Genomic DNA, 23,450 nt, shown 5'->3' with positions numbered 1-23,450 from the left:
GGGGGGGGGGAATTGGAGGGAGAGATGAACCATGAAAGACTATGGACTCTGAGAAACAAACAGGGTTTTAGAGGGGAGGGGGTTGGGAAATGGGTTAGCTTGGTGATGGGTATTAAGGAGGGCACGTACTGCATGGAGCACTGGGTGTTATACAAAAACAATGGATCGTGGATCACATCAAAAACTAATGATGTATTGTATGGTGACTAACATAACATAATAAAATTAAAAAAAGGGGCACCTGGGTGGCTCAGATGGTTAAACGTCTGCCTTCAGCTCAGGTCATGATCCCAGGGTCCTGGGATCAAGCCCCGCATCGGGCTCCCTACTCCGTGGGAAGCCTGCTTCTCCCCCTCCCACTCCCCCTGCTTGTGTTCCCTCTCTCGCTGTGTCTCTCTCTCTCTGTCAAATAAATAAATAAATAAAATCTTTTAAAAAAAATAATTAAAAAAAAAATAAAGAAGAGCCAATAAACATATAAAACAAACTGAAACACCATTTTTTGCTATCAGATTTCCAAAAATCAAGAGGACTGGTAATATCCACTGCTGCTTAAGGCTCATACACTGCTCATACACTGGCCCTTTCAGAGGAGAATTTGGCACTGTTAACATTTATTTTGTACATACCGTTCAACCTAGCAGGTCTAGCACCCTACAGAAATGTTAGCGGGCACATGGGCACAAAGAGTTATTTACAAGAATTTTCACTGCAGCATTGTTAGTCAAACTATAAAATGAGAAACAACCTAAATGTTAATCAGTAGGGAATGGTTAAAAATATGATGGCACATCTATGCTATAGACTACTACACAACAGGTAGATTTCAATGTACTGATGAAGTAGATAGATCTCTATGTACTGATGTTGAAAGATGTCCAAGCAAGTTGTAGAACCATGAATACTACACAAAACTGTATTTGTGTCTACATGTGGTTGTAAGTATAAGAAAATGAAAGGTATGTATCAACTGATAACAGTTTACCTTTGGGTAACCTTCCTCAGAGAAAGAAGAGTATTAGTCAAAGGTAACTTTTGCTTTCTCCATCTTGTTCAAATTTTAGGCAATTAGATTTAAAGGTGCTATACACAACTAATGAATCATTGAACATTGTATCAAAAACTAATGATGTACTATAAGTTGGCTAATTGAATTTAAATAAATAATAATAAAACCCACATTAAAGTCTGCTGCACTACACAAAACTGTGCATTATATAATGTAGTACTTAATAAATCTTAGCTTAAAAAAAGGTCATCTCTTAAATGTAAAAAGCCCGCCGAAAGGTCATTATATACCTTTGCAAGGGATGAACCAAACAACAGAGAAGGAAGTGGAAGTGATGGAAATAAAACAGGCAAGAGAGTTTGAAAAAAAGAGTTTCCAGCAAAGAAGGTTAGACAATTTTAAAAGTGGATGTGATGAGCACTGGGTGTTACACTTAACTAATGAATCACTGAACACTACATCAAAAACTAATTATGTACTATACAGTGGCTAACTGAACATAATAAAAAAAATGGATGATAGCTGCGGCACCTGGGTGGCTCAGTCAGTTAAGCTCCTGACTTTTGATTTCGGCTCAGGTCATGATCTCAGGGTTGTGAGATTGAGCCCCGTGTTGGGCTCCACGTTCAGCGCAGAGTCTGCTTGAGATTCTCTCTCTCCCTCTCCCTCTACCCCTCCCCCCCACATTCTAATAAATAAATCTTTAAAAAAATGAATGATAGCTAATTATTTTCTGAGGGTCTTCCATGAGCAAGACAATGTGCCAGGTGCTCTGTAGAAGCATCATCTCTAATTCTTACATCAACCTGTAGATATTTCCATTTTACAGATTAAGAAAACATGACTCAGAGAAAGTGAGCATAAAGCTTAAGGCAAGGTCTTTGCTCATTATTGTCACAGGCTGTCCTGGATTGGGACTGGGTCTGAGACTGGGGCTAGGGGGAGCACTTCTGGCCTGGACCCAAGTGCTCGGCTGCCCTTACTATACTCTGCATCCTTGAAGCATGCTCCCAAGCTGTCCTGTTCATCCAGACTGGCATTCTCTTCCTCCTCCTCGCTCTCGGTTCTCCAGTATGCTGGCCGCTTGATGGGCCGCTTCCCTGGGGTGCGCTGGGAAGCAGGACTGCTAGACACTGTGCCCAGCCCACTGCTGGAGCTCCCACTGCTTCGGTCCTGGCCCCCAGTCCACCAGGCCTGAAGGCTGGAGGTAGCTGGTGATGATGATGAAGACTGCAGGTTGGCCATGCACAGCATGCCCTGGATGGCCTCCTGAGTGCTGGGAGAGGCAGGGGCCTCGCTGCAAGGGACAGAGGAGAAATGCTTGAGGGAGTTTCTCTAGTTGTTGGAGGAAACCAGTGATCAGAATAGTCAGGGAGGAGGGACAATAGCTACGGGGGTTAGGGTAGGAGGAAGGAGAGGACCATTCTAGATGAGAAACCAGAAATTATAACAACAGATCAAGATAGTATACCAAAGACTGTTTTCATGTAAAGGCCAGTCCTTCTTGCCCCAAGTCTTTCCACAGAGAGCAAGGAAGGTGGCAAAAAGAGGGGTGCACCTCCCTTCCTGTTCACCCATGCTGAATTCTTTCCTTTTTAAAAAAAACAGGGCCCAGAAAAGGCCCAGTTTTCCTTCCATGACTCTTCTAGCCCCTCTTCCAACTCCCAAAGAACTCAAAACTAATCCCCCTTGAAGTTTATACATCTACTCTCCGCCAGATCTTAAGTTCCTCAGGACGGATTTCATGTCTACTTTATTCTTTCAGCCCGAATGCCCTTGCTAATTCTTTGTCCCTTTAAATGTCTCAATAAATATCTGCTGATTGGCTGATCTAGCCTTTTGGGTGGGGGTGGGAGAGTGTGCTGTCTGATCACCTGGAAAGGGGAGATCAAAGCCAGTACTCACGTGAGGGCAGCATAGTCAGGTCCCCCCACCTGCCTGCTGGCCTTAAGCAGATCAAGAATTCCACCAGCGCCACTCCCATTCCCAAGCTTGCCTTCAACCCCTTCTACCATGTCCTCATCTGTTGTATAGTCCTCCTGTTGGGGAAAGAGGATATCATCTCAGCTGCTGAGGGTTGGTCTGGTAAGGCCCCAGTACAGTGTTGACATTTTCACTCGGGATGCTAGTATCTTCTGAGCACCAAATACAGATCAAGTCCTAAGCAGAATATTCACTCTTTCATTTTAATCTCCATAGCATCTTTGTGAAGTAGGTATTATTATTTTGTGTGTGTGTGTGAGGTGGGTATTTTAACTTGTTTTACACGTAAGGAAACTAAGGCTCAGGAAAGTAATAAGTTGTGTAAGGTCTTAACCAGATATTTCAAATCAGATACTCTTTCTGCTACATCACAATGCCTTTTATTCTACCCTGCATTAAAGGATTTTTAAAATATTTCAACTCAATTATGGTCTTCCTGTTATATGCTCAGCTGCCCTGTACTTAGCACACCATCTTTCACTTAATAAATATTTTAGGAATTGAATGCACAGGGTATCTTTCCCGACCCCCCGCCCCAACTAGAATGACAATCTGTCTTCTATCTCTATAACCAAAATGTCAGAAGACCAGACAACAGGGCAGGCTCCTACCTCAATGTCAAATTCAACTTCTCCTGGTTCACGAACTCGGTTGGGGTCAGAGCAAGGCTTCGCACGGGGCAACTTTCGGGGAAATTCTAGAAAATAATGAAATGCACGTATTGTGAAGCTAAGATTAGCATCTGAGCCAAACATCCAGGGGAAAAAAGAATATAATTTTCCTAAAAGTAATGACCACAGACAACTAATTTAGGGAGGTTAGGAACTGGTTTATAAATAACTCTCTAGAGCAAAGAATACATGGAAGCCTAAAGAGCTGGTAAGTCAGAATGTCAAGGCCTTTGGTCTATCAAGAGGACACAAAACATGTGAAATGGGCAAGAAAGGAACAAGAAAGAACAGGTACACACTTGGTCTTATTATCAGGGTCGCCTTCTCCTTTCCCAATCTCTCGTCAATCTGCAGTTCATCATCTGAATCCAAGTCAAATTCATCCTCCATCACCTGTTCTGCCACCAGCCTAGCCTTGTCTGCCTTCTTTGTGAGCTTGGCTCGCCGAGACTTGGATAAGTTCTTTACCCTCTTGGTACTAAAAAGAAAGAGAAGGAGAGCATAAAGACAGTAACATTCAATACTGTTAAGATGGCAATTCCCCCCAAATTGGTCTATAGATTCAATGCAATCCCTATCAAAATCCAGCTAATTTCTTTTATAGGAATTAATAAGCTGATACTAAAATGTATATAAGCATACAAAGGACTTAATATGGCCAAAAGAATTTTGAAAAAGAACAAAGCTGGAGGACTTATCTGCTCAATTTCAAAATTTACTAAAAAGCAACAGTAGTCAAGGTAGTGTGACATTAGCAAAAAGATAGACATATACATCAATGGAACACAGCTGTGAGTCCAGAACCAACCCTTTAATTTACAGTCAACTGATTTCTGCCAAAGATGCTAAGGCAATTCAGTGGGGAAAGGATGGTCTTTTCAACAAATGGTGCTGAGATAACTGGATAACTGGATACCACATGCAAAGAAATGAATGTGGATTCTTACCTCACATCATACACAAAAATTAACTCAAAATGGATCCTAGATCTAAATGTAAAAGCTAAAACTATAAAACTTCTAGAAAAAAAATATAGGAAACTATCTTTATGACCTGGGATTAGGTAAAATTCAAAACATTTGTGCTTCAAAAGATACCACTAAGAAAATGAAAAGACAAGCCAAAGACTGGGAGGAAATATTTGCAAATCATTTACTTGGGAAAGGATTTGTATCCAGAACATTTAAGTAACTGTTAGAACTCAATAATAAGATAAACAAGCCAATTTAAAAATGAGCAAAAGATCTGAATAGACATTTCTCTAAAGATGATATACAAATGGCCAATAATCACACAAAAAGATGCTCAATATCATTAGTTATTAGGGAAATGCAAATCCAAACCACAATGAGATACCACTTAATATCCATTAGAATGGCTATAATAAAAAAGACAGACAATAACAATTGTTAGCCAGGATACTGCTGGTGGGAATGTAAAGTGGTACAGACACTTCAGAATAAAGTTTTGCAGTTTCTCAAAGTGTTAAGCATAAAGTTACCATGTGACCCAAAGTTTTACTCCTAAATGAGAAACGGAAACGTACATCCATACAAAAACTTGTACACAAATGCTCATAGCACCATTATCCACAACAGCCAAAGAGTGGAATCAATCCAAATAACCGTCACCTAGTTAATGAATAAACAAAATGTGGTATATCCATACAATGGTGTACTATTCAGAAATAAAAAGGAACCAATTAATGATACACACTACATCATGGATGAACCTAAAAACATTATGCTAAGTGAAAGAAGCCAGACATAGAAGACCACATTATATTATTCCATTTATATGATATGTCTAGAAAAGGCAAATCTATAGCCAGAAAGTAGATTAGTGGTTGCTTGGACCTGGGGAAGAGAACCAAAGGTATAAGTGGGTGATAGCAATGTTCTAAAATGTTCTAAAATTGGATTGTGGTGATAGTTGCGTGTTCTTTAAACTTACTAAAAGTCATTTAATTGTATACTTAAAGCAGGTTAATTGTATGGTATGTAAAGTATACCTCAAAAAAGCTGTTAAAAATATATAAAGGAAATGGGAAAAACGAAAAAATGGCTTAAGTAATCCCATTACATACGGTAAACAGTATTAACCAGTACAAACTGCTGAAATAAACCTTACAGTTAAAAAAGAAACAAGCTTTTGGTAAATCAGTATACTTGATACGTACATTCAGCAGTCATTTGGTGAACTGGCTTTCAGTAAATTGGCTGACATTAAATTGACCTGTCTTCTACCTCGCAGGGTTTTAGGAAGATTAAATGAGCTAATGCAGAGACCAACACATGGCAAGTGCCCAACAGTAGCTAACCTTATAATTAAGTTCTCTGGGCCTGTTTCCACATTAATAAAATGGAGATAACAACACTTACCATTCAGGGTTGTTGTGAGGACTAAATAAAATAATGTACTAAACAGCTAAATTAAAGTCTGATGCAGAGCAGGAGCTCAATAAATGGTAGCTATTTATACCCTGATCTTTTTTTTTAAAGATTTTATTTATTTATTTGACATAGCGAGATCAGGAACACAAGCAGGGGGAGTGGGAGAGGGAGAAGCAGGCTTCCCGCCGAGCAGGGAGCCCGATGCGGGACTTGATCCCAGGACCCTGGGATCATGACCTGAGCTGAAGGCAGACGCTTAATGACTGAGCCACTCAGGTGCCCCTATACCCTGATCTTTTATTAACTTTTAAATATGAAAACTGTCAAACATAAACAAAAATATGAAAGTATAACTAACTCTCATGTGCCTTTCACCCAGCTATGTTTCAGCAATTATCAACACACAGCCAATCTTGTTTCATCTACACCTCAGTCCTTGCAAAACCCTGGATGATTTTGGAGAAAAGGCCAGATGTAATATCATATTGTCTGTAAATATTTCTGTATCTTGTCTCTCTAGGTTCATTTAACTGCAGTCTCTGGCAGCTGCAGGAGGTAATAGAAGCAGCATAAAGAAGACTAGTGGGAAAGGGGAAAACGTCTCGTGTCCTCAACAGCTGTTACAAGCTGGACCCTTAGGACTCTCAATTTTCTCCTCCCCAGGAGACCTACAACAGACCAAGGCAATGCTCAATGGTCTCTCTATTACTGTTTAGTTACTAGGTCTCAAACCCCAAGAATAGCCTTACTGCTTTCAGAATCTGCCCTACTCTCACACTCCCTTGTCCCTTATTTCCCGGCCAGGTGGACCTACTATACTTGCCCTTGGGATCCGAAGACCTTTTCCCACAAAAAGGTAGAAGGTATCCTTGGCACTTGTGTTCCTATACTGTTCACACTTTACTTGGCTCTTGACTGCTCCTGTCTGGTGTTCTGAGTGTCCAGATGATCCCTCTTACGGTCTTCCTCTGCCTCCCTACATGTTTCAGGGCTTCTGATGATCTACTTAGCTTCTGGCTATACCCTATCACCACCACCACTACCACCATCATCTTTCATCTTCAACATTTTAATTGTAAGAGCTACCATTGATTAAGCATTTACTATGTGCCAGGCCCTGTGATAAGCACTCAACATACATTATCTCATTTAGTCCTCCAACAACCCTAGGGTAGAAGTTTTATCTATAGAAGAGCTATAATGAGGACACTGAGGTGCAGGGTTAATTAACTTGCCAAGGTCACACAGTGAATTCATGTTCAGAGCTGGGACTCAAACTCAGGACTGTCTGATTCCCAAGCCCATGCTTTTTGTTGTGAATGCTTTTATTTTATTCTTTTAGAAAATGTTCTGTTAGAAATTATTTTAAGAAAAGTAATACATGCTCATTGTACAAAATTCAAATGCTACTGAAGTGAAAATTTCCTCTCCTGGCTCCCTTATCCTACTTTCCAGAGACAACTACTCTTATAAGTTTAATGTGACAAGTATAAAATATATAACAAATATATTTGCATGAATATGTATGATTATCTCTAGAAGAAAATCATTGACACTGGTTGTCTGTGGGGAGGGGAGCTGGGGAACAGGGAGGAGCGGGAATAAAATTTTTCACTCTATATTGTTGCATACTTTTTCAATTTTAAGCTGCATATATTAAATTTTAAACCTCTTCAAAAAAGTTAAATTAAAAATAAAGAAGTCTTCTATGCCACTTTTCTATACAAGCATACACACACACACACACACACACACACACACACACACACCCCTTTCTTTTAAAAATTAAAATAGGACTATTATTATGTATTATTTTGTAACCTGATTTTTTTCACTTAAGTATATATCCTGGACACCTTTCCATGCCAACAGATATTAAACTCATTCTCTCTAACAGCTACATGGTATTCTATTCTACAGAGGTACCATGATTCATTTAACCAACCCTTATTGATGAACACGTTTCCAATTACTATTTACAAACAACGATGCTGTAAACACTGAACATTTCTCTTAACATACCTGTGTAAATATTTCTGCAAAATTCCTAAAAATCTAATAGCAAAAGGCATATAAAAAACTAATGCTCTTAATCAGCATGCTATATCCCCTCTTATTTCTGCCAGTGGTTCTGACCCACTGACTATCTGAAATTTCTAAAACTCATACAAGATTTTTCTCAGACTGCCAGTTAGATTCCAGGCCTCTCCCACAACACTACCATGGTTCTCTGAACTAAGCAATGATACCCGATAATGTATTTCCCCAAGTACAGTCCTTCCCCCACCCATGTCCCAGCCCCAGGTCCCAACTCCATGCCCGGTCTCAGTGACATGTTGCCACTGACAGTCCCAGTATCTCTGTGTTCCTTCTTCCCACCTCACCTGCCATTAGACATCAACAGGGCCAGCGGGGCCTCATTCCCATCAAGGTCCAAGTCTGGCGAGTCATCCTCTGAGTCATTCAGGCAGGTACCAGTGATGTTGAACTGCAGAAGGAGGAGGCTCAGTTGTCACCTGTCTGGGACTCCCATGTGAATCACGATGACCAGTTCCTTCCGGTTTCACTGGCTGAGTTCACTGTTAAAACCACCTGAACCAAGGCCTCCTGCTACACTGTCCCCCCACCCCCACCCCCAATGATCACAAGAACAGGAGATTGAGAACGTATGGCTACCTCAGGGGAAACCTATCAATCTTGCAAAACGTGTTCCCTAAAAAGAAGGGAGTGCATCTTCACGTGCCCATGGAGAGCACCACAATCTTGAAGCAAGGTGGAGCCCTGGAGAAGGGCTTTTCTTAAGGACCTGTTCAAGACTCCAACCTGACACTCATATGCCATGTTCTTAAATGTCATTCCCATCCAGCATTTCAAGATTCAGCTCAAGTGTCATGTTTTCTGAGAAGAGCTCCTGACCATCACTCCTACCCGGATAAACTCATCCCCCCTCTGTGTCTGAGGGTCCCCCACACACCCTTGATTATGGCATCCTCAATACCTCATTGCACTCATTTGTTTTTATGCCTGTCTTTCTCACTAGCCTGTCAGCCTCTTGAGGGTTATGGTCACAGCACCTATCACAGTGCCCAGCACAGACAAGGTCTCAATAAATGCCTGTTAAATGAGTGGGACTGGTAGCCAAACACCAGGGGCCCTAAGGGAGGTGGGAAGACAGGACAATCCTTTCGATCCCCTGCTCTTCCAAGGGACCCAAAAGGGCTGGGCTGAACCCATGGGCCAGCACCCACCTTTGCTTTCTGGGAAGAGCCTGTCTTCAGTGCCTGATGATTGTATGGGTCCATGAGATTATAGCTCAATTGGCCAGCAGGCCCCAAGGCTGAGCTCTCCTTGCCCTTTCGCTCTGCCTTCTTGAAGAGTTCCTTGGGCTTCAGGCCTTTCTTCTTTGAACCACTTTTGGAGGGCAGTGACAGCCTGGACATGGATACTGAAGTGGAATGGACTGGCCTGGTTAAGGGAATGGAGCCAGCTGGGAAGATCCTCTGCAGCCCAAAGATATTGCTCGTCTTCCCAACGTTCTGTTGGAAGATATCCTACAAGAGTATCAGTACACGACGGGGTTAGCGCTTACTCCAGGGTTCTCTCTATGCTAAGAGCAGAGGTCTGTTCATGGCACTGGCAGTACTGCCGTGGAAGTGGCTTCCAGATGCTCCACATCCAGATGCACACCCTAGTTTTTTCACAACGAGTCCGCCATCAAGAATTTACTGGGTGGCATTCCTTCACCCGGCCATTGACAAGTAAGGAGAAGACGAGCAGAGAAAAAGCCCAGCACTACTGTCAAAATTGGAGACAAGACTCCAAATGCAGCTGGCATGAGACAGAAAATACTTGAGTACTAAATGGTGTGGGGCCAACGCTAAGGACTGCGGGATGTGAGACAGGTTCTAGTCCGAAGTCTGCTGTGACCTCAGGTAAGTGATTGGACTACTCTGAGGCCTTGTTTGCTCGGCTACAACATTAAAGGAGCAGACTGGAAAGGTGGTTTTCAGAGATGCCTTGTGGCTCCTCTGAACTTCTTGGGAGGAGCCCTGAAGACTGGAGGTAGGTGGAAGGCAAACAAGAGGAACATGTGGAAGTCGAAGCCTCTTGCCTTCACCTTATTCACAGCGGCTATGCTTTGATTGGTTGCATACTGACCTTCCAGGTAAGATCTCATTTGACAAAAAAAAAAAAAGTTCCATCACTTTAAAACATTTGAAAGCCAGTGGACCAGATATGATCCATCTCTAAGTCCTTTTCTAATGAGCCCAGAGCTTTGTATATACAAAATTGGTTTAAGTGGAAAGAGCCAGAGAAAAGGTAGGCCTTGTAACTAAACTCTGAAGGATTCTGACAGATGGGAATGGAGGAAAAGGAGGTAGGAGGTGGACAATGTAAGCTATGGTGTAGGCAGTGAAACATGCTGCAGGCGGTGAGGCTAGAAGCCCAACCTCCCAGTAGCTCACTCTGACCACCCTTCAGCATAGACTTAGTGCCTCGAGCCTGAGTGCTAAACGGAAACTGACAGCTCCTGAGCTAAAGGAGAGTTTAAACTTCCGTAAGTCCAATTCTCCTCTGGTGCCTCTGCTACTTCACCAGCCCACACCGAGTTCTCTCTTTGCTGCAAAGTCTATTAATAACAATGGCTCGCATTTATTGAGTACTTACTCTGCCAGGCACTGTGCGAGGGGCTCTACATACATTAGCTCTTGAGCCTAAAACTCTGAAAAGGTGGTGTTATTCCCCCTTTACAGATAAGGATACTAAGGCTCTGAAAGGCTTGCAAGTGACGGAGCAGGAACCGGAATCCAAGTTTCTCTGAGTCTCTTACCATCTACACCTTACTGCCTCGTGGTATAAGCCACCTGTTGAAAGATGGCTTTGTAATCATGTTTAACCTGGGAGAACTGTCATTTTGTAGAATGCAGAGACTGAGTCAAAACAGTAATACCAACGACTACTACTATGACCTCCACCCACAACTACCATGACCCACCATTAGAATTTATTGAACACCTACTATGTGCCAAGGACTATCCTTAGTGCTCAGCCTATATGACCTTATTTAACCCTTTTAACAACCCCTCAGTAGGTATAATTATCCCCACTTTAGAAACAAGGAAACTGGGGCTTAGGCAGTGGACTTTGCCCAGGGTCCTCTACAAGATTCTGAGTTCTTTGTGGGCAGACAATGAATTATTTATGTATTATAAGCACCTAGCCCAATGTGAGGCACACTCGAGGCGCACAATAATTATTTAAATGAATAAACAGAGTCCTTGGTGGGGTTTTCCCAACCCTTCCCCTGAGCTCTCAAGCCAACTGAAGAAGGCTGACCTGCCACTTGAGCCTTGAGCCCTTCCCAAACGCCTCCCCTGCTCCCCTGCTTCTTACTTCCACCAGGCGGATCTCCCTAGCCAGATCTTTAATGAGCTGTACGGTCCGCACTGTCTCTGGAATCTCATCCTCGTGGTCTGGCAGAGCCTGTCAAACAAAAGGCATGAGGAATAGACCCACACATAAACGGACAACTGATTTTTGACAAAGGTACCAGAGTAATTCAATGGAGAAAGGGTAGTCTCTTTAACAACTGGTACTGGACCAACTGGATATCCATATGCAAAAAAAGAACCTCAATCCATATCTTGTACCGCGCCCACCCCCAACACACACACAAACTCAAAATGGATCAAAGGTTGAAATGTAAAATCTAAAACTATAACCCCTTTAGAAGAAAACAGAGGAGAAAATCTTTGTGACCTTGGGTTAGACCAAGATTTCTGAGGATACGAAAAGCATGAACCTTAAAAGAAAAACAACTGATAAATTGGGCTTAATAAAAAACTAAAACTTCTCTTTGAAAAACGCTGTTAAGACAAACCACAGACTATGAGGAAATATTTGCAAAACCTCACACACACCAGGGGTGTGAGGAACTCAGTGATGGGCTTGGGCCATACCCCTCAAAAAGTCAAGACCTGGAGGAGATCCCTGGGGACAACCCAGTCTCTCCACTTGTAATGAAGTGGAACAGCAACCCAGGCTGAGACCTCTCTTGGGTGTCTCTCTTTTAATTTGTTTGCAATCTTTTTGAGTCCTCAAGATTTACATCTTTATGTAGACCAATCTCTCAAGCTTTTCCGTTGTGATTTTTTCTACCAGTTTTCACTTCACTTCTGTATCCAGAGGACTGATAAAACTTCCTCAGCATTACCTTCTTATTTCCCATGGTTTGATTCTTTTTCTTTAATTCTTTTAAGCCATCTGGACTCTATTTTGGTGGCTGGACAGGGGTGCGGTCTGAGAACCCATGTGATCCAGCTGGATAAATTTAATAGCTCCCTCCTCCTGGCCCAGGGGCACTGGAAAGGTGAGGGAGCAAATACCTCCCATGGAAGTCATCTTCATTTCACAAAAGACTATGTCCATGAGAATGGGCTCCTCGGATCTGTGTTCTACTCTTCTCCAGCTCCCTTTGGCCACGCTATTTGGGGCCATCCTGGCTCAGGGCATGAGTAATTAGGACTCATCCCCCTTCCCTTTTGTTGTTCCTGGGACAGAGTCCCTCTAAAGTTCACTTCATGGTGGGGGGGGGCACATGAAATGAAAACCCAAGGTAGTCACACTTGAGGGATATGGAGAAACAGAAGACTAGGCTAAGGCCCAGGTGTAGATATGTCCAAGGAGAAGAGAAGGCCCAAAACATGAAGTCCAAGGATATCTGAGGGGAAGGCTGGCAACGAGAATGGAGAGATTGTACAAGTTAAGCCTACAATGGCTGGAACGTCTCCTTAAGCCACTGTACACAGGGGGAAAAGTCTACAAAGAATATCAAAAGCATAAGAGAACATACCGATATTTCTTCTTCTGTTTTTTTCCATTTCTTAAAATTTTTTTTTAAAGTCAACATTTTGAGTAGGTAATCCGTTTACATAGCTCAAAAATCGAACAATATAATAAGATACATATTGAAAAGCCTCAATATATATTTGTCCCTGCCATCAGTCCCATTAACCCACACCCACAGGTAACCACCTTTATTACTGTCTTCTACATCCCTCCAGATTGTGTCTTCAGGCAAATACAAGCACATACAAATATAATTCTGGTTCCCCCCCCACACACACACCTTTTAACACATAAGGTGGCACATTATGCACATGGTTGTACACCTTCACTTGACAAATTCTGGAGATCTTTCCAAGTCAGTACAGAGAAAACTTCCTTAATCTCTTTTACAGCTGTTTCGTATTCAATTGGATAGATGGATATAGGTGTTATTTCTAAAAAGCCATTTTGGCAGTATGCATCAAGGGCCTTACATTTTTTCATATACTTTGAGCCAATTATTGCTCTTCTAGGAATCTATCCTGAAGAAACGATCAAGAGATGAGGGACAAAGCTTGGTGCAGACAGTCACTGCATGATTTTCTATAACTACCCCCCAAATAAATAAAGCCAACAATGAACAAGTGCTTAGGTAAGGATGGTACAACCCTGCAAAACAATATCATTTAACTATTAAATGTTTCTGGAGAACTTTGAGGACACAGGAAAATGAACATAAGCCAACAAACTCAGATACGAAACTGTACAGAGTGATAGCAATCATGTTTCTTAAATGCATATAAAAAAGACCAGAAGAAAATATACCCAAATGTTAATGTTAATTCCCTCTGAGTGTTAAAATTACAGGTGATGTTTTTCCTTCCTATACTCTTCTGCATTTTTTCTAATTCTCTAGAGTAAGCATGTATTACTTTTTATAATCAGAGAGAAAGGTTTAAAAATGTAATCCAAGAAGTCCTAGGCCAGTCCTCCATTCTAACCCCAGGAGCCCACAAGCCTCCCCAGTCTCTTCCACCTCCCCAAAGCATCTACACAAAGCAAGCCCCTATTGAGGGCAGAACTCTAGAGGACGTAGAGAAAAATGTGTATTTACTTCTTTCCTTGTCCAGGCTCTAAAGGCCAAGTTCAGAGCTTTGCCACCATGGACCAGGTAGGATGCTGGATGCCTCCTGTTCTCTCGCAAACCTAAAGGGGGAAAGAGGAAGGCAGAAGGTCATGAAGCCATGCAGGGAAGTGAAGGAATTGTTACTTTTTTTCAGGCAACCAGAGAAAATACTCAAAGTTCTAAGCATAACTCCAGATCTCAGTTCTTATAACAGCGTTCATTTAAGGAGTACCTACTACATGCCAGGCATTTAATATCTACTATCTCAGTAATCCTTATGCCCGCCCTCTAAGGCAAGTATCATTATCTTCACTTTACAGTTCAGGAAACTGAGGCTCAGAGAGGCAAAGAGACTTAACCAAGGGCATATACCCAGTAAGAGCCAAAGCCAAGACTGAAGCTATGTCTATCTGAATCTGAGGCCTGTGTTCCTTCTACCACACTGGAAGTGCTCTGCCTCTTGGGTTTCAAAATGCAACCACACTCAGGAGGACCTTGACTGCCACCTACACAGATCTGAAGGGCCATTAATAAATGCCCTTATTCTGAGTTACTCCAGGAGGAGGTTATGAAAAATAGCCATATTTTGGCTCAATACAGAATTTTCTACTGAACCGAGCTGTTCTGAACAGGCAATAACTGGTTAGTCATCTAGCCTCTGATAGAACAGTTAAGTGATAGCCAGTCTAGGTAGCAGAGTAAGGGCTTGAAGTAGTGGGTAGGAGACTGTACTCACTGGACTCTGAGGTTCTTTTTTTAGATTTTATTTATTTATTTATTTGAGAGAGAGAGAACGTGCACACATGCAAGCAGGGGAAGGAGCAGAGGAGGGAGGGAGGGCAGGGAAAGAATGTCAAGCAGACTCCACAATGAGCACAGAGCCCAATGCAGGGCTCGATCTCATCACCCTAACATCATGACCAGAGCTGAAACCAAGAGTCAGATGCTTAACCTGACCAAGCCACCCAGGCACGCCTGCTTCTGAGGTTCTTTGTAACTAAAATACGGATTCCTCATGTCCAAGTTACCTTGAAGAATCTCAGGTCTGAGCAAGGGGGCTTCTCTATTTCAAAACAGACCAGAAAAGAGGAATCAAAGCAGGCTGGCTTCTACCTGGGCTGATACCTGGGAACCAACACAATGATGCCAGGCTGGTCAGGACTGGGCCTTGTCCCCACCCCATAGGAAGCACACTCAGGAAACTCTGAGATTGTCCAGATTGAGTTTTACTTTAATTAGCAGCAAATAGGGATAATTTCACTGTAATTCAATTTTTTCAGCCACCTTTGCTAAATAAAGTTAAAATCCATGCTCTACCTTACATTATACTTAGTAAAAGAGCCAATCTCAAAAGTTCACACGCTATATGAGTCCATGTTTTAAATTTATTTATTTTTTTTAAGATTTTATTCATTTATTTGACAGAGAGAGACTGCGAGAGAGGGAACACAAGCAGGTGGAGTGGGAGAGGGAGAAACAGGCTCCCCGCTGAGCAGGGAGCCCGATGCGGGGCTCGATCCCAGGAACCCAGGATCATGACCTGAACCGAAGGCAGACGCTTAACCGACTAAGCCACTCAGGCGCCCCAATATATGATTCCATTTTATAGTATTCTTGAAATGACAAAATTACGGAGATGGAAAACAGATCAGCGGTTTCCAGAAGTTATGGATAATGCAAAGGGAAAGAATGGGTGAGACTATAAAGGGGTAGCACTAGGGAGATCTCTGAGGCGATGGAATAGTACTGTATCTTCATTGAGGTGATGGTTATCTGCATGTACACACACACGTGCATGCACACGCTCAGGGAAGCAGGGCAAAAGGGGCAGCTGGCAAAGGGATCCATACCTCGAAAGATGTCCAGGATGTGCTTTCCCACATACCAACAGATGGTCTCAAAGTTAGGAAACTTGAAGAGGTCTGCTGTGCTCAGCCGCTTCTCAATCTCATAGGCTCTAGAAGAAGTAGGCACAACAACAACGATGATAACAAGGATCCTGTTTACTGAGCACCTACTATGCATGGGGTATGTTCTAGAATGCTTTATATCCATTATCTCTAATCCTCACAACTACCCTGCAAAATCCAACTTTGTGGGTTAGGAAACTTGAGCTCAAAGGTTATGTGACTTGCCCAAAGTCACATAAATGACTAAGTGAGGAAGGGGTATTCATCCTCACACTGATCATTATCAGGAACTAGTATCTATTCCTTTCTGATCATCTTGCCTCCTCCTATGCTGCACTCCTCACTATAGGGGAGAACCCAAGGACTCTAGCAGATGCGAATGGCCAGCTTGGGATCACAACAGCTTCAGCACTCACTTGAGCTGCATTTCGATGTTAAGGCTGTGTAAAAAGTTCCCTCCAAAGGCAAGGCAGTCCACCGGGGTCAGCACAGCATGAATCCATCCTGTAGGTAACATGGCAAAATCACAGCTGGCAGAGGGCCTTACCTCCTCTGGACATCACTGCCTCAAATCAGCTCAAACACAACTTCTTAGAGCAGCCAACCTGGCAGTGACTCTAGAAAGTTCTAGTTCCTCCACTCTCCCAATACCCATTCTGCCACCATTATAACCCTGAACTGCACCAACTTATGGGGTTATTAAACTCCTTCTACTTCCCTCCTCTCGACTTCGAGTCTCTCTGCTGCCTCGCCCATCTTCTCTCTCATCTCTTAGAAGGGCATTACCTCCTCGCCAAGTCTCCCCTTTCTAACTTTACTCTAGGTAAAACAAAGAGCTTTTGGGGGCTCCTGGTTGGCTCAGTCATTAAGCGTCTGCCTTTGGCTCAGGTCATGATCCCAGGGTCCTGGGATCGAGCCCTGCATTGGGCTCCCTGCTCCACGGGAAGTCTGCTTTTCCCTCTCCCACTCCCCCTACTTGTGTTCCCTCTCTGTCTCTCTCTGTCAGGTAAATAAATAAAATATTGGAAAAAAAAAAAAAAACACAAAGAGCTTTTGTGTTGAATAAACCTGAGTTCAAAGTCTGCCATTTTCCAGCTAAACATCTACTTCATATGTTGGTTGTGAAGTATGCACCTAGTTGGAACTCAATTATTTTCCTTCCCCTTGACTCTACACTGCCTTCTGAGACCTTCTAATTTTTCTTCTTAAACCTCTCTCATATTCATCTCCCTTTCCCCATCCATCCATCCTACCAATGTTCAGATCCCTCATTACCTGTCACCTAGGCTACTTGCAACAGTCTCCAAACTGGCTCCTCTACACCAGCAGTTCTCAAGGTATGGTCCAGGGAATCCTAGGGCTCCCTGAGACTCCTTGAGAGCACAGGCAAGGTCAAAACTATGCTCATGATGATACTAAGAAGTTATTTGTCTTTTTCACCCTCATTCACAGGTATACAGTGGAGTTTTCCAGAGGGTGAATGACATGATATCACAACATGCAGAAGCAGACTTGAGGGTCCAGTCGTTTTCTTTTTTTTTTTTTTTTTAGATTTTATTTATTTATTAGAGAGAGAGAGAGAGAAAGCACAAGCAGAGGGAGCAGGCTCCTTGCTGAGCAAGGAGCCCGATGCAGGACTCGATCCCAGGACCCCGGGATCATGACCTGAGCCGAAGGCAGACGCTTAACCAAGTGAGCCACCCAGGCGCCCTGAGGGTCCAGTCATTTTCTATTAATCCAGATATTAAAAAGGTTTGCAAAAATGTAAATGTCACTCTTCTCACTACATTTTTTTGATTTGAAAATAGTTATTTTTCATAAAAATTATTAGTCATGGTAACATGTAATGAGTTTATTATTTCCCAATGAATTAATATTTAAAATTTTTCTCAGTTTTAATTTATAATGTGGTAAATATTGAATACAAACCACATAAATAAAAGTCTTGGGGTCCTCAGTGATATTAAAAAGTATAAAGGGGTCCTGAGTCCAAAGTGTTTGCAAACCACTGCTCTATACCAATCTCAATCTCTGAAGTCTATCCTCCACATCTCAACCCTAAGTGATATATCTAAAATACACATCTGCCCATGTCATCCCCGCACAAAATTCTTCAATGAAATGTACATCCACAGGAGAATGGATAAATTGCCATTTACTCATACACAGAATACTGGAAAGTAAGTAAAATGAGTGAACATTTATCAACATGAATCTCATAATCATAGTGTTCAGAGAAAAAAGCAAGTTGGGAAGAATTACCTAATATGATTCCATTTATATAACATTCAAAAACATGTAAAACAATCCTAGGTATTGGCTTGATGAGCCATTACCTGTATAATAAAGGAACAGAAATACATGAGGATATTGCCAACTTCAGAATAATGGCTAGCTCAGAGAGGGAAAAATGGGAATGGAATTGAGAAGAGGTATATGGGAGTCTTCAAATATATGTGTAATATTTTATATTTTTAGTTGGGTTACAAACACATAAATGTCTATTATATTATTCTTTGTCTCTTTTGCTACATAAACAAATAAACCTTCAATGGTCCCCCAGTCACCTCTGGGATAAGTTCAGTCTGCCTACTTTTCAGCTTCACTTTCTCCTTGATCTTTAGGCTCCAGTATCCATGAACTACTTCACACAGCCTTGCTTTGCTTATGCCTTTCTCTATGTCTGAGAGGACTTTTCTGCCTTTCTTTCCTTGGTCAGTCCATACTTACCTGTCAGGTGTCACTCTTCTGAGAAGATTTTCACAAACTTCCAGCTAGACTAAGTGCTCTTCTCCACATTCCCAAAACTTGCAGTAAATGCCTCTATTGTGGCTATTAGAACATGATACTGAAATGGCCTATCAATCTTTTGTCTCTAGCACCTAGCCCCATGTGGGGGTATTCAGTAGATACGCAATACTTGTGAAACTAAGTAGATTATACCCAGTTCATGGGACTTCATACCAATAAGCGAATCAATCCTACTGAAATCTCTGGTAGGCAAATTCAATTCATCAAACAGTTATTAAATGCCCAGGGTAGAAAAGGTATTATGTGACACCCTATTAGGCAAAGGATTCAAAGATGAATAAATGAATTAATAAATGCCTGGGCACAGAAAACTATAAAAGAGAAAAGTGGATGGGTATGGGGGGAGGTAACGTGCCTCACCATATATTAAACATGCTATATAAAACCAATGTAATCAAATCAACATGATATTGATATATGAATAGACAGATATGTGCAACAGAAAAGAAAATCCAGAATTATACAATATCATATTGGACAAAGATGCTAGAACTATATGATAATTTTATTTTATTTTTTAAAAGATTTTATTTATTTATTTGAGAGTGAGCAAGCACACGAGTGGGGGAGGAGCAGAGGAAGGACAAGCAGACTCCCCACTGAGCAGGGAGCCCGACGTGGGGCTCGATCCCAGGACCCTGAGATCATGACCTGAGCCGAAGGCAGTCACTTAACTGACTGAGCCAGCCAGGCACCCCTATATGACAATTTTAAAGGAGCTATCATAAGAATGCTTCAATGAACAATTATAAACATGTTTGAAACAAAAAAAGAGAAGATATAAATAAGAAACAAATGGAAATTTTAGAACTGGAAAATACTATATCTGAAATAAATAATGAAACAGACTCGACAGAAGAATAAAGACAATGGAGAAAAGAATCAAAAAACTTGAAGACAGAACAAGAAAAAGTACTCAATATGAACAAGAGAGAGGAAATAGACTGAAAAACATAAACTCAGGGACCTGTGGGACTACAACAAAATATATATAGCATTCATATAATCAGAGATCCAAAAGAAAAGAAGTTAGAGTATGGGACTGAAAAAGCATCCAGAGAAATAATAGCTAAAAATTTCTTCACTAATATGACAAAAAATATAAACCTACACATTCAGGAAGCTCAATGAACACATGTAATATAAACCCAAAGAAATACATGCCAAGACACATTATAGTCTAACTATTAGGAACTAAAGAAAAAAAATTACAAATAGCAAGAAATGACACATATAAGGGAAAAGACAATTTGAATGACAGCCAAAATCTCATCAGAAACTATGGAGGTCAGAACGAAGCAGCACAACATTCTTCCAAGTGCTTAAAGGAAAGAACTATCAACCCAGAATTCTATATCCAGCAAAAATATCCTTTAGGAATAAAAGGGAAATCAAGACATTTACAGATGAAGGAGAACTAAGAAAGTCTATTGCCAGCAGACCTACCCTAAAACTCTAAACAGGGACACCTGAGTGGCTCAGTCGATTAAGCATCTGACTCTTGATTTCAGCTCAGGTCGTGATCTCAGGGTTGTGAGATCAAGCCCCATCTCAGGCTCTGTGCTGGGGGCCTGCTTAAGATTCTCTCTCTCCCCGCCTCCCTATTTAGATTAGGAAAATCTAAATAAATGGAAAGACATACTGCGTTCATGGAAGACTCAACATGGTAAAGATGTCAACTTCCCCAAATTGAGACAACTGGGGGAACCTATTCAAGACACAAACTGAGATCCCACCCCAGACCTACAAATTCATAATTCTAGGGGTGAAGCCTTGTAATGTATTGTTTAGGGGGGGAAAAGCCCCACCCCACCCCAAGTCACTCTGATTTATAGCCTGCAATGCCAGCCTCCCAGTCACTATCCCTAGAGTCATGGGGCTGAGAGACCTATTCCCTATCCGTTCACCAAGCTGACATCAGCCCAGTGCAAGGGAGTCCATCAACCTCTTCCTGGAACTTCCCACTTGCAACCTCATGAAGTGACCATGCTGCCCACTGGCCATCATGTGAATTTTCCTGTGGTCCAGTTCTGAGTTATCAGCTGATATGAGAGGGATATCCCACATAATCAAATCAATACATCATGGGAAGGCGCTGGCTCTGGTGCCACAACCTCCCATCTGCTTCCCGCCCTCCTGAAACCCTCCCAGAGGGACCCAGGGAAGACCTGTAGGAATGAAAAGTGTCTGTCCTTGCTTCACGGAACACTTATAGCACTTGTCCACCTGGTCCCCAAAGAACATCTCGTTCTGGTTAGAGGAGCTGCTCCAGCACTCAAAGAGAGTCAGGTTGGCATTTGTTGGGCGGATCAGGTAGAAGATCTTCTCACCCTGAAACAAAAAGAGGTTGAGGTGCCAAAAATATCAAGTTTCCAGAAAAATCCTCCAGAGGATCTCCAAAAGGATATTCTCTCTCTCATGCTCCAAGACCATGTAATGTGCCAGAATTCTTTCCCAACCCCATCCAAGAATCATTTTCATGTAGATTTGAAAACTTTAAAAAGTCCTTTTGCACTTTGTGCTTTTAAGCTTCTATAAGATTGACAAAAAAATTTGGAAAGGGCATTTCAAACAAAATTTTCAACTTAGGACAAATGTACACCAAAAGCTCCTATTTTAGATGCAATGCCAAATGAGAAATGGCCTCTATAGATGAGTAGATCAATACTACTAGCCCTAAGAGAATTTAAGGCCACATTACTGATGAAAAGAAAATTGAATTTGCCTTTAAATGTCATTTACAGAGAGTGTTCCTTCTCACACCTGCAATCAAAGCTAATAAAACTTTAAAAGTTCAGTAATTGCCCAAGGACTTCTAGAAGATTATATGTTAGGTGATTATCTGTTGGAAAAACATTTTATTTCCCAATTATGTTTTGCTTGGGCAATCACCAAATAGATTATTTGGCAGAAAAGAAACAAAAGCCCACTAGTACAAAAATATCCCCAACCTACAGCTTGATTAGTTTAACCAATATTTCATGATAATAAATTTCAATGTAGAAAAGCAACATTAGAAATTACCTACTGTAAAACTGGAGAAATCTGAATCAGATCAGATTAGATAATAGTATTATATCAATATTAATTTCCTGATTTTGATAACTATACTGTGGTTATAAGAGAATGCTCTTATTTTCAAGAAATACACACTGAATTATTATAAGATAAAGAGATACCATGTCTGCAACTACTCTCAAATGTTTCAGAAAAAAATATATAGAGGCAACTACTGTATTATGTTTGCTTTAGAGAAAGAATATAATAAAATGGTAACATTGGGCAATCTAAGTAAAGGGCACACAGGAATTCTTCCTACCATTTTGAAATTTTTCTACAAAAAAGGAATTATCTTAAAATAAAAAAGTTAGGGGCATCTGGGTGGCACAGTCAATTAAGCATCCAACTCTTGGTTTTGGCTCAGGTGGTGATCTCATGGTCATGAGATCGAGCCCCACATCGGGCTCCGTGCTCAGTGCAGAAGTCTGCTTGAGATTCTCTCTCCCTCTCCCTCTGCCCCTCCCACTTGTGCTCTCTCTAATAAGTAAAATAAAATAAAAAAGTTAAGTCTAACATTTGCATAATAGTGATTTACATTCTCTAATTTCATGTTAAACCAATGGAAACAACTAGTTTAAGATTCGTGATCATTTGGACAAGAGCCATATCCAAGTTTTCTGCTCTTTCCTTGGCATTTCTGATAAGAAAATTAAATAGTGTGATGGTGGAAAAGAATCAAAAATACTTAAGAAATTTGTTTTCCAGACCTCAAAAGTCCTTCATAGTCATTGATAATCAATATGCTAATTACAAAATTTTAACAACCACTAAAAGGGAAACTACCCATAGGAAGGTTGACATTAAAAAAAAAAAACTTGTCATATATGCTGTTATCTTTTTTTTAAATAAGACTTTACTTATTTATTTGAGAGACAGACAGAACAGAGGGAGAGTAGGAGGCAGAAGCAGACTCCCACCGAGCAGCAGCCCGATGTGGGACTCGATCCCAAGACGCCAGGACCATACCCCGAGCCGAAGGCAGCCGCTCAACAGACTAAGCCACACAGGTGCCCCTATGCTCTATTATGATGGTAGTGGCAGTTATGTGACTACATATAACTGTCAAAAGTCATCAAACTATACACTTGGAATAGACTAATTTTATGGTGTATAAATTATACCTCAATAAAGATGGTAAGGGGGAGGCGAAGTTTCTCATGTTACCAAGAATTTCTACAGTAAATATGGACATTTCCATACATAGTCATAGGAGTATAGATTGGTTCAATTAAGATAAAAAGTCAGAGAAAACCTTAGGTTATTAAAAAAAAATGTTAAGCATCAAAACTGTAGAGACAGTTATATGGCATATCCACTAAGTGCCCAACCACAAAAGAGTAGTTATATGGAAATGTCACCCAAACAGAATCTGGGAGGTGGGTAGACCTCAGCAGCCTATTTTTTGCTGCCACCTGAAACAGAGGGAGGCCCAAGGCCAGGCTGCCTCTAGAAGTCACATTCATTCCTACCTTGAGCACATGATACCAGACCGAGGTGCCACCAAAGTCAATGTGGAAGTCTGTATAGCTATCCCGCACGCTCATGAGGCAATACTTCTGCACATTGGGCCTCTCAAATATACACTCCTCTGGCCACAAGTTCTCCACCCATGAGAGCTTCCGAACAATCTTGGGAGTCTCCACAAGGTTAGAAAGCCTA

General features: G+C 41.5%; 1 protein-coding gene across 7 annotated transcripts in view; it reads right to left on the bottom strand.

The window, feature by feature from the left end:
- Window positions 1-23,450, bottom strand: part of PHF8 (PHD finger protein 8) — a 94,904-nt gene that overhangs the window by 43,340 nt on the left and 28,114 nt on the right. For 5 of the 7 annotated variants that reach the window (XM_081808840.1, XM_081808841.1, XM_081808843.1 and 2 more), the window contains exons 7-18: window positions 23,261-23,447; window positions 20,906-21,062; window positions 16,337-16,430; window positions 15,861-15,967; window positions 13,999-14,090; window positions 11,451-11,540; window positions 9,305-9,607; window positions 8,441-8,544; window positions 3,963-4,141; window positions 3,604-3,689; window positions 2,915-3,048; window positions 1,993-2,306 (exon numbers count right to left, since the gene is read on the bottom strand). In XM_081808840.1, coding sequence (XP_081664966.1) covers window positions 1,993-2,306; window positions 2,915-3,048; window positions 3,604-3,689; window positions 3,963-4,141; window positions 8,441-8,544; window positions 9,305-9,607; window positions 11,451-11,540; window positions 13,999-14,090; window positions 15,861-15,967; window positions 16,337-16,430; window positions 20,906-21,062; window positions 23,261-23,447 — 1,847 coding nt within the window. The remainder of the gene's footprint in view (window positions 1-1,992; window positions 2,307-2,914; window positions 3,049-3,603; window positions 3,690-3,962; window positions 4,142-8,440; window positions 8,545-9,304; window positions 9,608-11,450; window positions 11,541-13,998; window positions 14,091-15,860; window positions 15,968-16,336; window positions 16,431-20,905; window positions 21,063-23,260; window positions 23,448-23,450) is intronic. The other 2 variants (XM_081808846.1, XM_081808847.1) reach the window with 1 other exon arrangement.

The sequence above is a fragment of the Leptonychotes weddellii genome, chromosome X (assembly GCF_054177405.1).
Source record: "Leptonychotes weddellii isolate Sample4059 chromosome X, ASM5417740v2, whole genome shotgun sequence".
Classification (NCBI taxonomy): Eukaryota; Metazoa; Chordata; class Mammalia; order Carnivora; family Phocidae; genus Leptonychotes; species Leptonychotes weddellii.
Note: the sequence above shows the minus strand (reverse complement) of the source record. Positions and strands in the feature narration are given on the sequence as shown.